The sequence below is a fragment of the Mustela nivalis genome (genome assembly GCF_964662115.1).
Source record: "Mustela nivalis genome assembly, chromosome: 16".
Taxonomy (NCBI): domain Eukaryota; kingdom Metazoa; phylum Chordata; class Mammalia; order Carnivora; family Mustelidae; genus Mustela; species Mustela nivalis.
This window is the reverse complement of record NC_139035.1, coordinates 2976109-2991658: the sequence shown is the minus strand read 5'-3', so window position 1 is coordinate 2991658 and position 15550 is coordinate 2976109. Positions and strand designations below refer to the sequence as shown.

General features: G+C 39.8%; 1 protein-coding gene across 1 annotated transcript in view; it reads right to left on the bottom strand.

The window, feature by feature from the left end:
• Nucleotides 1–6248, bottom strand: part of LOC309849550 (uncharacterized protein) — a 61398-nt gene extending 55150 nt beyond the window's left edge. Inside the window, exons 1-2 of the mRNA XM_082702196.1 lie at nt 6158–6248; nt 4640–4777 (exon numbers count right to left, since the gene is read on the bottom strand). Of these exons, the coding sequence (XP_082558322.1) occupies nt 4640–4771 (132 nt within the window). The 5' untranslated portion in view covers nt 4772–4777; nt 6158–6248. The remainder of the gene's footprint in view (nt 1–4639; nt 4778–6157) is intronic.
• Nucleotides 6249–15550: the final 9302 nt, after the last annotated feature.

Genomic DNA, 15550 nt, shown 5'->3' with positions numbered 1-15550 from the left:
ATCCCTCACAACCCGGGGCAGCAGCTCTTCCTGCCCACGTAGGGTACAGAACCTGCCATCTCTCACAACCCGGGGCAGCAGTTCTTCCTGCCCACGGGTCCTGTTCCCGTGCTTTAATAAACCATCATTTTGCACCAAAGATGTCTCAAGAATTCTTTCTTGGTCATTGGTTCTGGACCTCAGCCCACTGAACTTCACTTAGGCTCTAGAACTTCATCATATAGATGTATTTAACTCTTCTTTCACCCAAGTCTTTATTAAAATGACTGTAAAAGTATCAGAGGTATGAAGCCACAGGGAAGTAAAAAAAGAAAGAAAAGTAAGAACAAACAAAACCCAGCGAGAACATCTTAGAAGATTGAACATAGATGAATGACGACGGGTGTAACAGACCAAAGAAAGCCCAAAGCTAAGCCTCGGTCTAATAAAATAAGAATCCAGATCTAACAATGATGTAATAAGACATACAAGGTCTAAAGTCTTTTTTTTTTTCACATGTATAACTTCTCAGAGAACGACTAGAGGATGTAGTCTGAATGTAATCTACTAAAAGGAGAGACTAAATGAAATAATAGTATAATAAGGGCTCCAAAAAAGAGGGTTATCCCTGCAGCAGTGATGCAGCCCTTACGAGAGAAGGAAGACAAGCAGAAGAACTATCTTTAAGAGACAATTAAAAGAAGAATTAAGCAGATGGACCAGCCAGTGTGTTTAAACCTATTGAGAAGAGAACCATAATTGGAGGGAGAGCTTGGTCCGGGATGAATCACATATAGTATTTGTAAGGTTAAACAAAGCATACAAGGCAATTACTAACTCCAGTGCAAATAAAAGTTGTTCAAGGAAGAAAATGTAATCAGAATCTACTGAGTGGCTCCACAGTGACCAGTATTTACACGATTCTAACAATATAAACATGAAGTCTTGTTTAAACAAAAAAGATCATAAAACCATATGAAGAAGGAGATGAAAGATTCTGTAAACGGCTGTGACTTTTGTTCCATGTAATTTAAAGGATTGCTGTTTGTATGTAACACATTCTATAGGTGCAGAGAAAGTTACAAGAAATGAGGAAATGGGCCAAAAATGAAAATAATGAAACAGAGAATTTAAATTTAGTTTAAAAGAGGCCAGCTATTACTTTGAGTAAGGGGAAATACAGTGTTGGATGATCTTCTGATTTTTCAAAGAGGACAGATCTCTAGATTTTTATGTAAAGTATCATGATTTTAAAATGTTAAATTAAAATCTAAAAAACTGCATAGATAAAATAGAATAGATTAGGGGCACCGGGGTGGCTCAGTGGGTTAAACCTCTGCCTTCGGCTCCGGTCATGATCCCAGGGTCCCGGGATCAAGCCCCACATCGGGCTCTCTGCTCAGCAGGGAGCCTGCTTCCTCCTCTCTCTCTCTGCCTGCCTCTCAGCCTACTTGTGATCTCTATCTGTCATATAAATAAATAAAATCTTTAAAAAAAAATAGATTAGCTGCAGTACAAAAAGAGCCAGTTTGCTAACTCTAAAATATATAAAAACAATTTATTTTTGTCTAGTAATTTTGTGATTTGTGGGTTTGGGTGAGGTTAGAAAGCTTGGTAGAGATTACACATTAAGAAACAAATTGATCCTAAGGGTGGAATAAAATCAGGGGAGGTGAACAAAGGGTTATTCACCCAGAAAAAAGAGGATTATTCATGAAACTTTGGGCCCAAATCTGGACACTTTATTGATGTATTGTTCTGGGATCTCCTGGGAAAAAGAGACATTTCCCTTTGACCCGTGGCCTACTCCTAAAGTACTTTATTTTCTCAGTGATCAAAACAGGTGAGGGAAATCCATTCTGGCTTTAGATCAGTGTTGCACATGAGAACTAGGAGGGCACAGGGAGGTGCGACAGGAAACAGCCATAGTGGTGAATGATCCGCACCTTTATTTTTTCACACTTAAGAAGTTTTTGGATACCTCTCAAAGGGGGAAAAATGCTGAGAGAATGTAAAGTGTTGACTTTAGAAATCAAAGGTAATGAAAATTCAAAATTAACAGGATTTTACAATATAATCCCATAATGTGAATTCTAGGCATACAGCATAGGCTCCTAGTGGTGTTTGAGAAATAGGGGAAGTTATGCCACCACCGGCGGTGCAGACCCTCTCACAGAGGTGATTAGGAAACTCTGAGTAACCAGTGTACTGTAATAAGTTAACACAAACCTAACGGCTTAAAACAGCAGGAATCTATTTTCTGAGAATTCCAGAAGCCAGTAGTCAGAAATCAGTATCACTGGGCTGAAATCAAGGTGTTTCACTGGGCTGTGTTCATTCCAGAGAGTCTAGGGGAAAATTCATTTCTGTTTCCTTCCAGCTCCTGGTGGATGCCAGCATTCCTTGGCCTTCTCAGTACCCAGAGGCCACTTGCATCCCTTGGCTAATGGCCTCTTCCTCCTTCTTGAAGATGGAGGTCAGAACAGTCAGAGCATCTTCAAATCTCTCTTTCTGCTGAAGTGGTCACATTATCTTTCCCCTTCTATCTCTGGGTGTCAAGTCTCCTTCTGCTTCCTATTAAAAGCATACATGCTATGACATTTTTAGCACACCACATAGTATAGAATTTCACCATCTCAAGATTCTTAACTTAATCATATCTTAGTTTTCCTTATTAGGAACATTTGTGAGTTCCAGGGATTAGGGCCTGGTACCTATGGGGGGGACCATTGTTCAATTGTTCAGCCTACCACAGGCCATTGGCCCCTAAAGATTCACATCTATTCCACATGCAAAATACATTCACTCCATCTCTTCACCTCCAAATCTCAATCCATTGCAGTATCAGAGCAAGTCCCGAATCTCATCTCTACATCACCAGCTCAAAAGTCCCAAGTTGTATCACCTCAGTTACCCAAATCAGGTATGAATAAGACTCTGGGTATGACCTTTCTGGGCCACAATGCCTCTCCATCTGTGGACCTGTGGACTAGCACACAAATTCTCCTCTACTAAAGGACAACAATGAGACAGGTGTTGGGTGCCAGTTATAGAGGCTCCCATGCCAAAAGGGAGAGAATGGAAGGAAAAAAGCAGTTAACAGTCCCAATTCTGAAATCTAGTAGGGTAAACATTATTAGGTTTCAAGGTTTAAGAATAATCTTCTGTGTCTTAAGGCTTCAGCCTCTGGGTCTCAGTTCCACCTCTGGGGTGTCTATCTATTTTTTTTTTTTTTTAAGAGAAGCATATGTTTGCAGCTGAGGACATCATCAATCTATGATGCCAGGTTCAAATGTCAAAGTCTTTCCTGAGCAGCAGGATATGTAGCTGCTCTCAAGAGCTGTATGGGCAATACCTACCGCCAACAACGTTCCGCAAAGTGAGTCTGAATACGGGGACTGGCCAAGATTCCTGTGCAAATCCTGCTGGTTCGATAGGCCACGTACCAGAATGGCACCCAGCAGTTTACCGAGGAGTTAAACATTCAGGCTGGAGGGACAGACCAGCTTGAATCAGGATCTTGTCTTTGTCACTTACCAGCCGTTTACTACTTTTTTTTTCTATTTAAGGTTTCAGATTCATTTGTCAAAACTCATACCTCCCTTATAGGATTGTTGTAAAAATTTAATTCAATGGGAAACAGTGTTAGGCATGCAGAAAGCGTTCACTGGAAGAGCCCTAAGAATCAACCGAGTGCTCACCTGAAGCCCTGTCAGCACATTTCAGCAACACAGTCAGGCTCTACGACATCATACAAAATGTTGAGGGGTTTCAAGAATTCTTTACAGCCCAGAAAAATAGCCATAATCTCATGTCTTTATAATATTTAAAGAGTTGTCACAGATACTGTCTCCTTAAATTCACTCTATTTGAGGTATAAAACATAATACTTATCTTGCACTTGAGGAGGAAATGGTAGCTTAAAAAGGGTTATTGCTCCTCCCAAATTTGCATATATGAATGATCTATCAGAAGAAGAAGAAGAAGACATATGGGGTAGGCTTAGCCATGCAGTGTTCCTCAGGTAGGGGACAGTGAGGGAGCTGGGGTACGGGCAAGCCCCTCACACCTGCCAATGAGGTTGTCAGGCAACAGAGGAAGTGGTTTAATGGTTGCATGAAGGCCTGTCTGCCGACAGAGTCATTTTTATGAATGCACAGAGACTAAACGACATTGAAGAACTTCAAATCAGTGTACCTTCTTTTTGGTTCCTTCTTTGGCAGTATCATTAATTATATGGTTTTTGTAAGGCCAAATAGCACCTGAAACCTTAAAACCCGTGGTCATTAAGTGGACCTTTGGTTAACCTCAACAAAACAATGAGAACAACTCTGTTTTTTAAATGAGTAACTCGTATAGTTACATTACATAAGCCTAACCAATATTTGCCCTTGAACTTCATTCCCAGAAGTGGCTCAATTATTAATGGTTTACCAGCAGTGAATTCTGTACATAGAACCTACAAAACTAGCTCACTATCTCATTTACTTCTGAAGTGAGCAAGCAACTTACTTTCCAACCTGCTCCTGTGTTTTGTAGATTCTAACCTAAGAGGGGTTATAACCGCGTGGAATCTGGTTTGGAGGCTTGTGCTTCTGCAGTGTGTTCTCACATACGTCACACCTCACTTCCTGGTCTGCTGCACTGATGTCCCACTCACCGAGAATTTCCACAGGCCCCCAACATCTTCACTCCTCTCAAAGCAGGTGGGCTCCAGCCCCTCTTCCAGACAGCTTCTGATGGAGGCTAAACCACTGACACCAGCTCCGATGATGGCCACTCTCTTCCCCATGGTTGCCTGTGCAAAGGCCCAAAGAATATTACTAGCAACAGTATTGCTGAAAACTACTACTACTACTACTACTACTACTACTACTACTTCTCCTCCTCCTCCTCCTCCTTCTTCTCCTTTTTTTATATCATTCTTTGGCTTACTTAGAAACTTTGGGGGCACCTGGGTGGCTCAGTTGGTTAAGTGTCCCCTTCCTGATTTTGGTTAAGGTCATGATCTCATGGGTTGTGGGATTGAGCTCTGTGCTCAGCAGGGAGTCTGTTTGAGATTCTCTCTCTCTCCCTCTTCCTTTGCCCCTCCCCCACTGGAGCTCTCCCTCTCTCTCTCAAATAAACAAATAAATAAATAAATCTTTAAAAACCTTTATTTTTGCACTGACAAAGCAATATTAAAAAATAGATCAGAACTCTTTTTACTAATCTAACTACATTTTGCTTTTTCTCTCTGATTTCTTTTTTTTTTAAAGATTTTATTTATTTATTTGACAGACAGAGATCACAAGTAGGAAGAGAGGCAGCAGAGAGAGAGGGGGAAGCAGACTCCCCGCTGAGCAGAGAGCCCGATGCGGGACTCGATCCCAGAACCTTGGGATCATGACCTGAGCTGAAGGCAGAGGCTTAACCCACTGAGCCACCCAGGCGCCTCTCTCTCTGATTTCTAAAGAGAATTTTTTTTTTTCCCAAAAAAGCAGCACTTTGTATTTAGTCAACTCCCCAAATTAAGAGACGGATGGTCCAACATATGTATTTATCTTTTTTGCTTTTGGCCTTTTATCATTGATTTTCTACCAGAGAGAGTGAATATGAGTATGAAAAGGAGATTCACAACTAAAGCACATATGCACACAGTACCCGCAAACACATATGTGTATATGGATGAAGAAACAAATACGCACGTGTACGTGCTCACACACATTTATTTCTTCTTTCTCTTTGACACGAGACTCAATGAGGAACAAGGTCAGGGCATGTCCACATTTCAGCATAGCAGCAATCACCCCATTCCTCCCTACAATGTTCTTCATCTTCTCAGTTAAAAAGAAAAGTCCATCTCTTCTCTAAAAACTTCTTTCCACTAGCTGCCCCTTCCACCTCCATTCTCTTTTTTAAAAATTAGATTTCCTGATCTTTTCCTGTTTCTGACACTATCTTTAGGCCTTACTATTATTTCTCTCTATTTTTTTTTTCTTTTTAGGCAAAACCACCTAAATATGTAGTGAAATAGACTTGGATGACAAGAACTTGTCCCTTACTTCTCAGGGAAAAAAAGATCTACCTGAATTCTATGTCATTCTCATTCTGACCGCATTTGGTAGGAACTATAGATTCCCTTCCCGTGCCCCTCCTCCCTCTCAACCCATTATAATATCCTTTTCCCCTCTTCTACCTTTTTCTTTATCTTCCCTTCTGTATGTTTACGTCCGGTTCAGGTCGTTTGGGCAGTTGGGAAGGAGAATGTTTTCCCTGGGCCAGCACTCCATGAAAATTATTGGAAAATGGGAGGAACTACTTTTATCTGTTTTTTTTTTTTAATATATTTTTTTTAATTTTGGGGGAGGAACTGCTTTTAAAGGGGAACTCACTTCCTGGTCTTCTCACAAGTGAGCCCACACCGCCAGCTCCCCAGGTAGGCGGGGCTCTGCCCAGTCTCCTGGCTGCCCAGTGCCTGCTTTCCCTTTAGTCCAGGTAAACATGATCGCTGCTTACACTTCTAGGTACTTGGCCTGGCGTCAGGCAGTTTTCCCTAGATGACTTGGTTTTCTGCTGTGTTATTTTGAAGCTTACCCTGTTTTACTCAGTCCTAATTTTTTGAGGGTTATCTCCTAGTAGCCCCCCAATACTATAGAAATCTAGCTGCTTAATTGACATATCCCAGCAGTAAAAATGGGTTCTCTATGTTCCTTCCTCCAGTTCTCTCTTTTGACTTTTGGTCAAAGGCCTGGATTTCGCAAATTGGTATTTCTTTGATTTTGGGAGACAGTGCACCATCATGGAAAAGATCAAGTTTAATAAATTGACCCATTAGTACCATGTAAAGTTATGATGGTGATAAGATTAATCAAGCTGCACCTAACTCCCACTCCTGAAATACAGTGAAATTTCTAAAAATTCATTCCCTATCAAGCACATTCTTGTATCACTTAAATTATGACACCTCAATTACTCTCCCCATTAATTCCTTCATTAAGCAGGTGATACTTAGCACAAACTGGCATATATTTCATTTTGGAGGAACCACTTTTTTATGTCTTTTGGAGATATTAGTGCTCATCTGTAAAGTAAATACAGTAAAGTGAATAGACAAGATGTCAGATCTCCATGTTGTCAGATGAGCAAGTCACTTAACCTCTCCAATTCTTGGTTCCTTCACTAATGAAATAGGGATACTACACTACAACCATTTGTCTTGCTCAGTTATTACAAGGGTTATGGGATATTTATATTTATATGTATGTGTATATGTATATTTATACACACACACACACACACACACACACACACACAGCATGTAGAGGTAGTGATTCCCAAATGGTAAATGTGGGGTATAGATAAGATTTTTTTCTTTTAATCACAGGGATCACTAAATTTTCTAGGGCTTCAGTTCAGACCACATGATTTTTTAAAGTTATTTTTATTAACATATAATGCATTATTTGCCCCAGGGGAACAGGTCTGTGACTCAACACAGATGACCTGATCTTATATCCTCCCATTTTTCATTGAGCTCTTTTTCGTTTGAATGCTAATCCAGAGGATCTCTTCCTCAGGAACATTCCTGTAGCCTTGTTCATCTAAGGAGGGGCAGGACACACACACCCAATGCCATCTTAGCCTCTCCTGTTGTCTTCTCCCTCTAGCAGGCGAAAAAGGCCGCTCTTCCCCTCTCTGACCTTTTCAGGACACATACGCTGACTCTGGTCCCTCTCCGGGCATCCCAGCCTAGCTCTTACTTGCTGTAGCTTTCTGCAAAGCTCTTTTTCATCTTCAGAATCACAACTGCCCAGGCTTGATTGGGGCAGTGGCCGCTCCCTGCTTCCTTGGCCCCCCTTTTCCAAACCTATGCAGTTTCCTTCCTATTCTCTGGCGGGGGGCCGGTTAGAGAGGACGTCTGGTAGAGCAGTTTAGCTCAGACAGTACGGCACTCCTCGGAGGCCGATCAGGTGTGTTCCAAGCTCACTCTTAATTCCCAGCCACACTCCCCATGCACAGCCTTTGCCGACTGTTCTAGACCCTGCAGCTTGGGGCTTCCAGGCAGAAGTTGGAATGTCTGTCATTCAGCCTGTCAACTGAGACTCCCTGAAGGAATATTTGAGTCAAACACTGAGACTGGACCAACTCCGTGTCTTTTCTCTATTCCTTGACTTGTTCAGTCCCCATAACTGCATGGAAGAGGCACCTGTACAAGTTTGTAAAGAGATCATCATCTTGCACGTGCCCAGGGAGATTGGGTGCCTGGTGCCTCCTTTCCTCTCGGAGAAGGCTAGAGCGGGGGCTTGACAAACTTTTTCTGCAAAGGGCCAGGCAGCAGATATTTCAGGTTTCACTCTGCCGCTGTAGCCGAAAACCCTTGTAGACAGTATGTAAACTGATGGGTGAGAATGTGTTCTAATGAAACTTATTGATAGACCCTGAAATTTGAATTTCATATACTTTTCATATGTTATGAAATATTCATCTTCTTTTGATTTTTTTCCCCAAACCGTTTGAAACTGTGAAAAACATTCTTGGCTTGCAAGTCATGCAGAAACAAACGGGACCAGATTTGGCTACCGATTTACCCCTGCTTTGGAGAAATGACATTGTTCGGAGTGCTGCGGGGCTCCTGTGAGGTGATCTTAATGAAAAGCTTATCGGCTACTAGTTCATCTGCTTAATCATCCACTCACACACCGAAATCATAAGCCCCAGTGAGGTGCAACAGTGACAAAGAATGATGTAAAATAAAGTTTAAAAGTCCAACAGAATAGAGACAAATCCAAGTCAAACAAGTCCTTAACTAGCAGGTCCCACAGCTCGATAAAGTTCCTTCAAGAAAGCTTCATAAGAGATCATTGATTTCTGACACTGGGTATTCTTACTTAAACACGTGTGAATGAGGGGTACCTGGGGGGCTCAGGGTATTGCTGAACAGAAGTAGACTTTTTTTTCTTAAATTGATAAATTTTTGACACTTTGTGTACTCAGAAAAGCACATGTCACAGAGGGCAAGTTATCTGAATCTCCTTGAGGAAGAAACCAAGGTGACACACATCTTGCAGCTGGCCTAAATAGGCTCGCTGTCCCAAGAGGTCAGAACTAAGGAAGAGTGCCCTACCTGATGTGTCAAGAAGTGGAGAGAATCAACTCAAACTCTTTCAAAATAAAAAAGTTGAATGTAACAAAGCCAAGACGAGCTACTAAAGCCAAAAGGCAGGAAAGGAGTCCCAACGGGAGAAAAATCAAGAGTTTGGAGCTCGCTGTAAATGAAACAGAAACAGAAAATGAGCCAAGGGAGAAGTTCTTGGGAATTAATGCTACTGAGTAAATATGTCTACATATTGCTTTTATTGGTTAATTTGTGTGTGGTACTTAGTGTACTGTTCTGGTTAAACTATGCCAGCTGTAATATCAGTGTCGCAAGTGTCGTTAACCTTTGAACGATGCCGGGGTCAGCGGCTCTGACCCCTGTGCAGCTGAAGATCTGTGAGTAATTTTTAACTCCCCAACATAATATGACTCATATTATTCCTACATATCTAAAGGCCTTTTCCCCCCTGAATAATATACAACAATATGTGAACTTATTCCAAACCCATAAATAAGGTTATATCCTTCTGTGTGGCTGAAGAGTCAGAATAGATGTTGATATAAAACTAGGTCACTCAGGATCAAAGGAAATGATACTTGGGATCTGTCATCATATAGTAGTACCAGCTGCTGGGGATGTCAGTAATAATATTACATTGATAAATAGAACACATTGAACAGTGGTGTTTGGTGTTGAGACCCAGTTGGTGGTTTTAGATTAATAATGGTGGTAGCAAGACTGATTGCACCTAACATAGATGAGGAACCTGCTAAATGTAAAGAAAAGATAGTGAAATATACAGAAGCTGCCACGGGGACTAATGACTGGCTAGGGGCAGACGTATTGTTGATTCTGTGCCAGTACCTCCTTAATTACTGATGAGGCAAGTAGACCAAAGAATAATGGTAGAAGTAAAAGTTTATATTGTTTGTTTGAAGAAATGCTGTATCAGAGCCTGTGGTTATTAATGGTACTAATCAATTGCCGAAGCCCTCAATTTTAATGGATATTACTGTTGGAAAAATTATTATGAACAAGGGAACAGTAATAATTATGTTAAAAATTTTATCATTTCTTTTTTAAAAAAAGATTTTACTTATTTATTTGCGTAAATTTTATTATTTCTTAATAAAGCTCCAGGTTGACCTAATTCAGCATGAGTAAGAAGAGTTAAGGAGGTTCCTCCCATTCTGGTTCAAGCATGGAACTGTAACCATGATGTGCCAGCATCTTCATGGTTTGTTAATAGCAGGTGGTTTATGGAAGCAGATGAAGTGGCTGAGTAAGCATTAGGCTAAATCTAAAGACGGAGGTTGAATCCTGTTTTTACCAAGTTCTGTGGTGAATAACAGATTAAGCTGCAAATTCAAAAAAGGAGCTTTGGTTTTGTCATGTTTGCCCCATCTTTCTCCTCTAAACCTTGGAAAAGACCAAAGACAGTTGACTGGAGGATTTAGCTTAATTCAAGTGTTTGATTTGCATTTAGTTGATGTAAGATAGCCCACAATCTGTATTTCAGGACCACAGAGTTTTAAAGGTGTTTCACCTACATTAACCCAAATTCCTAGTCGGACACTGATGATTTTGGTGTTAGGGGAAGGACTGATGTTGATTCAATGTTGAATGGACGTAAAAAAAATTACTTGGCTTATGTTTGCGAACTGTAATTTTATTTCTGTTATTTATTGATGGAAAGGATAGTGAGGTAGAATAATAATTGTGTGTAGAACTATAGATTAAGTAGGGCTGGGGTAGTTTTAATGTTGGTATAATAATGCTGCTACTTTTGGGTAAAAAACAACAACAACAAACCAGTGAGTATTGGGAGGCTTCCTAGGGATAATATAATCAGAAAAACCATAGTAGTAATTATAAGTATTCTATTTCATGATTTCATGTGTATGGAGGTTTTGTGGTGGATGGCTGTAAATAAATAGTACACATGTAGTAAATGTTAATAGAATGTAAACGAATAGGTTTAGAGCTGTGATGCTTGGTCTCTAAATCATGGCCAATTGATGAATAGGCTAGAATTTTTATGGCTGTGCTTGGTTAAGTCCTCCTCATTCCCCTAACTATAATTGATACTATTTAGATTAGTTGATGGTGAAACTCGATATAAAACTGATGGTGAAATTTGATATAAAACTGATATTTTTAAGTTTTTGTCCCATGCCTATAGAATTGATTATTAATAGAATATCTGGTGTAACTTCTGGTACTCAAAGGTAGAATGGGGAAAATTCAGGTTTTTTAATAAAGGTGACTATAATAATAAAGGGTGCTGTTGGATTGAAAACTTCAGTAGTTGTTCATTGACCATAATAGCTATGATAATAGCTCTTATGAAAAGTACAGATGTGGTGGAGAAATATTTAATGGATACTTTAATGGGTCATGGGTTACAATTTTTAATTAGAATGGGAATATGGTTTATTATGTTTATCTTGAAACCAGTTCAGATTATTAATTAGTGTGAGCTTAACATAATGATTATCATGCTTGTAATAATGGTAAGTGACATAATAATAAAGATAAGAGGATTTATTAGTATGGAAAGAATATAAACCATGGGGTATTGGTCTAATCGTTTATTTAGCTGACTTTAACATGGTGTGATATGATATTACGGAGATTTTAAATTTTGAGGATTGGGTGTAATCCTATAATTCTAGAAACAAGAGGGTTTAAACCTCTATTATTTATTCTATCAAAGTAATTCTTTTATCAGATATATTTTTAAAGTTTGTGGCAGGATACTTGCTTTAGTAATGGGAATTGATACATATTATATGCATGTGCTAGCATTAGTGATACATTTTTTTCCTAAGAGATATGTAAAATGGTCATATCAGCATTGTGGTTATGATGCTTGGATTCAAAAAAATAGAAGAAGCGTTATTTATTTACTTATTTTTTATTTTTTTGGGGGGGATAAATTTTTATTTTTAAAATTTTTTTTCAGTGTTCCAGAATTCATTGTTTATGCACTACATCCAGTGCTCCATGCAATACGTGCCCTCCTTAATCCCCACCACCAGGTTCCCTCAACCCCCCACCTCTCTCCCCTCCAAAACCCCCAGTTTGTTCTTCAGAGTCCACAGTCTCTCATGGTTCATCTCCCCCTCCGATTTCCCCCAACTCACTTCTCTTCTCCATCTCCCCATGTCTTCCGTGTTATTCCTTATGCTCCACAAGTAAGTGAAACCGTATGATAATTGACTTTTTCTGCTTGACTGATTTCACTCAGCATAATCTCCTCCAGTCCCGTCCATGTTGATGCAAAAGTTGGGTGTTCATCCTTCCTGATGGCTGCGTGATGTTCCATAGTGTATATGAACCTCATCTTCCTTATCCAGTTGTCTGTTAAAGGGCATCTCCGCTCTTTCCACAGTTTGGCGATTGTGGACATTGTGGCTATGAACGTTGGGGTACAGATGTTGAAGGCTGATTTTAAGCTAAGTGTGATTTGTAAATATTTACCCACTAAGGAAGGTTACTTCTTATGTCTCAAGAGCTGTGCCTTTTTAGATTAATATCAAAATTTATGTAGGACTTATTACCTTTTTAGTTAATTTTAAAGCTGAACTGAAAATCTCTCTGGAGAGTCAACTATCCTTAGCTCATCAGGTTTTCACCTGTACTTATTGACCGTCTCACTATTTTGCCAAATAGATGAATTTGTTACTTAATGTTTCTGAAAGTAACTCATCTGGTTTTGGGATATTTGACTTCAGTTTTCTTCATGAAATTGTTCTAGTTAATTCGTTATGCAAAAGGTAAAATGATAAACTTTGTTCTTTAATACTTTAAATACTTATTTCATCATTCTCTTCCAGTATTTTCTCCATAGTGCCCATTAAGATTTCTACTCCCTATATTTGTCTTTGTAAATACATATCTTATTTCATTTAAATATAATTGTTAGGTGCAGTTAAGTTTTTTTTTTTTTTTAAAGATTTTATTTATTAATTTGACAGAGAGAAATCACAAGTAGACAGAGAGGCAGCCAGAGAGAGAGAGAGAGGGAAGCAGGCTCCCTGCTGAGCAGAGAGCCCGATGCGGGACTCGATCCCAGGACCCTGAGATCATGACCTGAGCCGAAGGCAGCGGCTTAACCCACTGAGCCACCCAGGCACCCGGTGCAGTTAAGTTTTGATTGGCTTTAGTTCCAAGTGGTCATTTTAGGGGCACCTGGGTGGCTCAGTGGGTTGGGTGTCTGACTCTTGGTTTTGGTTCTGGTCATGGTCTCAGGATTGTGAGATCAAGCCCTGCCTCAGGCTCACTCAGTGCAAGTCTGTTTCATATTCCCTCTCTTTCCCTCCCCTCTGTAACCCTCCCTTTGCTTGCCCTCTCACTCTCTCTCTCTCAAATAAATAAAATCTTAAAAAGTGGTCTCTTAGGGGCGCCTGGGTGGCTCAGTGGGTTGAAGCCTCTGCCTTCGGCTTAGGTTGTGATCCCAGGGTCCTGGGATCGAGTCCCGTATCGGGCTCTCTGCTCAGCAGGGAGCCTGTTTCCTCCTCTCTCTCTCTGCCTGCCTCTCTGCCTCCTTGTGATCTCTGTCTCTCAAATAAATAAATAAATATTTTTTTTAAAAAAGTGGTCTCTTAAAGAAGAGGTCTTGGGAGTATAAACAAGGTGCTTTGATCACACCATGGTTTGTCCAAGCACACTTGTCTCCTCTCACGTGTTAGATAAATTATAAATTGTCTTAAACATGAAATTGATATTTGAGGAGGGTGACAGTGTGTCCATGCCTCATGGCTAATGAAATGAAGCTCTCTGTTACCAAATTACTACTAACTCCTCCTTTGTCTTCCATTTCATAAAGGTTTTTGCACAATATTTAATGTTCTTAAAGTAGAATAAGTGGCCCATTTCTTCCCACCTCATAAGCTATACCTTGACCTAATATTTTAAAAAGATTTTATTTATTTATTTGACAGACAGAGATCACAAGCAGGCAGAGAGGCAGGCAGAGAGAGAGGAGGAAGCAGGCTCCCTGCTGAGCAGAGAGCCCGATGCGGGGCTCGATCCCAGGACCCTGAGATCAGGACCTGAGCCGAAGGCAGAGTCTTTAACCCACTGAGCCACCCACGTGCTCCCCCTTGACCTAATATTTTCATGCTAATATTTATGCCTACTATAATTCTGTTTGGGGGTTTGCTAAAGCTGGGGTTAGATAATCTGGATTAGCAAGAGGTGGTGAGGTTTATCTGGATTTATCAATCCCAGAACATGCTGCCAAGTCCTTTGAGTTTTGAGCTATTGCTAGTAGTATCCTGGTGAAAAAGTGGTTATATTAGTTATTTTGGTGTAGGGTTGAACATGGTGGGCTATCTACTCTCAGGTCGTAGCTACTGCGTAACCAGAAATGTTAGAGTCACTTTTGTAGGTTGTTTTGGTTTTAGTTGCAGCTTCTTAGAGTTTAATTAAAATTTAACTTTATTATGAAGTTATCTTAAACATGCTTTACACCAAAATTTTATTAATTTGGGTTAACTGCATCACTGGGGTGGCTGGTACAAAATTTATCAACTCTAAAAATAAATTAATGTAACTTAGTCTCATTTCCATTTAGAACCATTTTTATCACTGCTGTCTCCTGTGGGGGTGTGGTTAAGCAAGGCATAATGAAGTACTTCTTACTGAGCTTGAGACCTGCTCCTGTACCTTTACTGGTCTAGAAGGCATCTTCACTGGGATGCATATACTTGCATGTGTAATTTAATACAAAATTAATAGAAAGAGTGGGACCAAGCCTATGAGTTTATGGGGTTTTATAAGCTCCTCTAGGCATTTTCAGTGCCTTGCTTTAATTATTAAGCTACACTAACTAAATCAGATCTAGAGAAATTCCTTTCCATAAAAATCTTGAAATAGTAAGTGCTATGCCAGTTTTGAAAGGGGTGAAATTAAACTTAATAAAAATTTAAAAAGGATTTCTAGCCCATGAAGCCTAATATTTAGAAAAAAATTAGTGCTTTTAAATTTTATTTAATTAGGAGTTGGGCTACAATATGTTTTGGTTGAAACTATAATGGCAGAAGAGATATCAATTATGGAATAGTTAGGATTATTTAGGTCTTGTATGTGTTACAGAGTCTTATTTTGGGGATTTGGCAAGATAAACATATATTATGCCCAACTAAAAGTCTATTGGGAGATGAGGAGGTTTGCTAAGCTAATTTCTTTTGCAGATAATATGTGTACAGATTTATAATGAAGTTTTTATATGTCCTATGAGCCTTGACCAATTAATACTTTACAGTTATAATGTTGGTAAATAATATTCAGTTTAAGATCAGCTGCAAGTCACCTATGTTAGGACCTTTGATGGCCATAGCTGAGTCACAGTATCCCCCCAAATTAAAAAATACCATATGCATGGTACCACCCTCGTGTGTGAGCACAAGCTGATCCGTCATTAGTCTATTGGGATGTCTTATTTAAGGGAATGGATGGACGATTTTAGGTTGGGTGGTCCTGAAG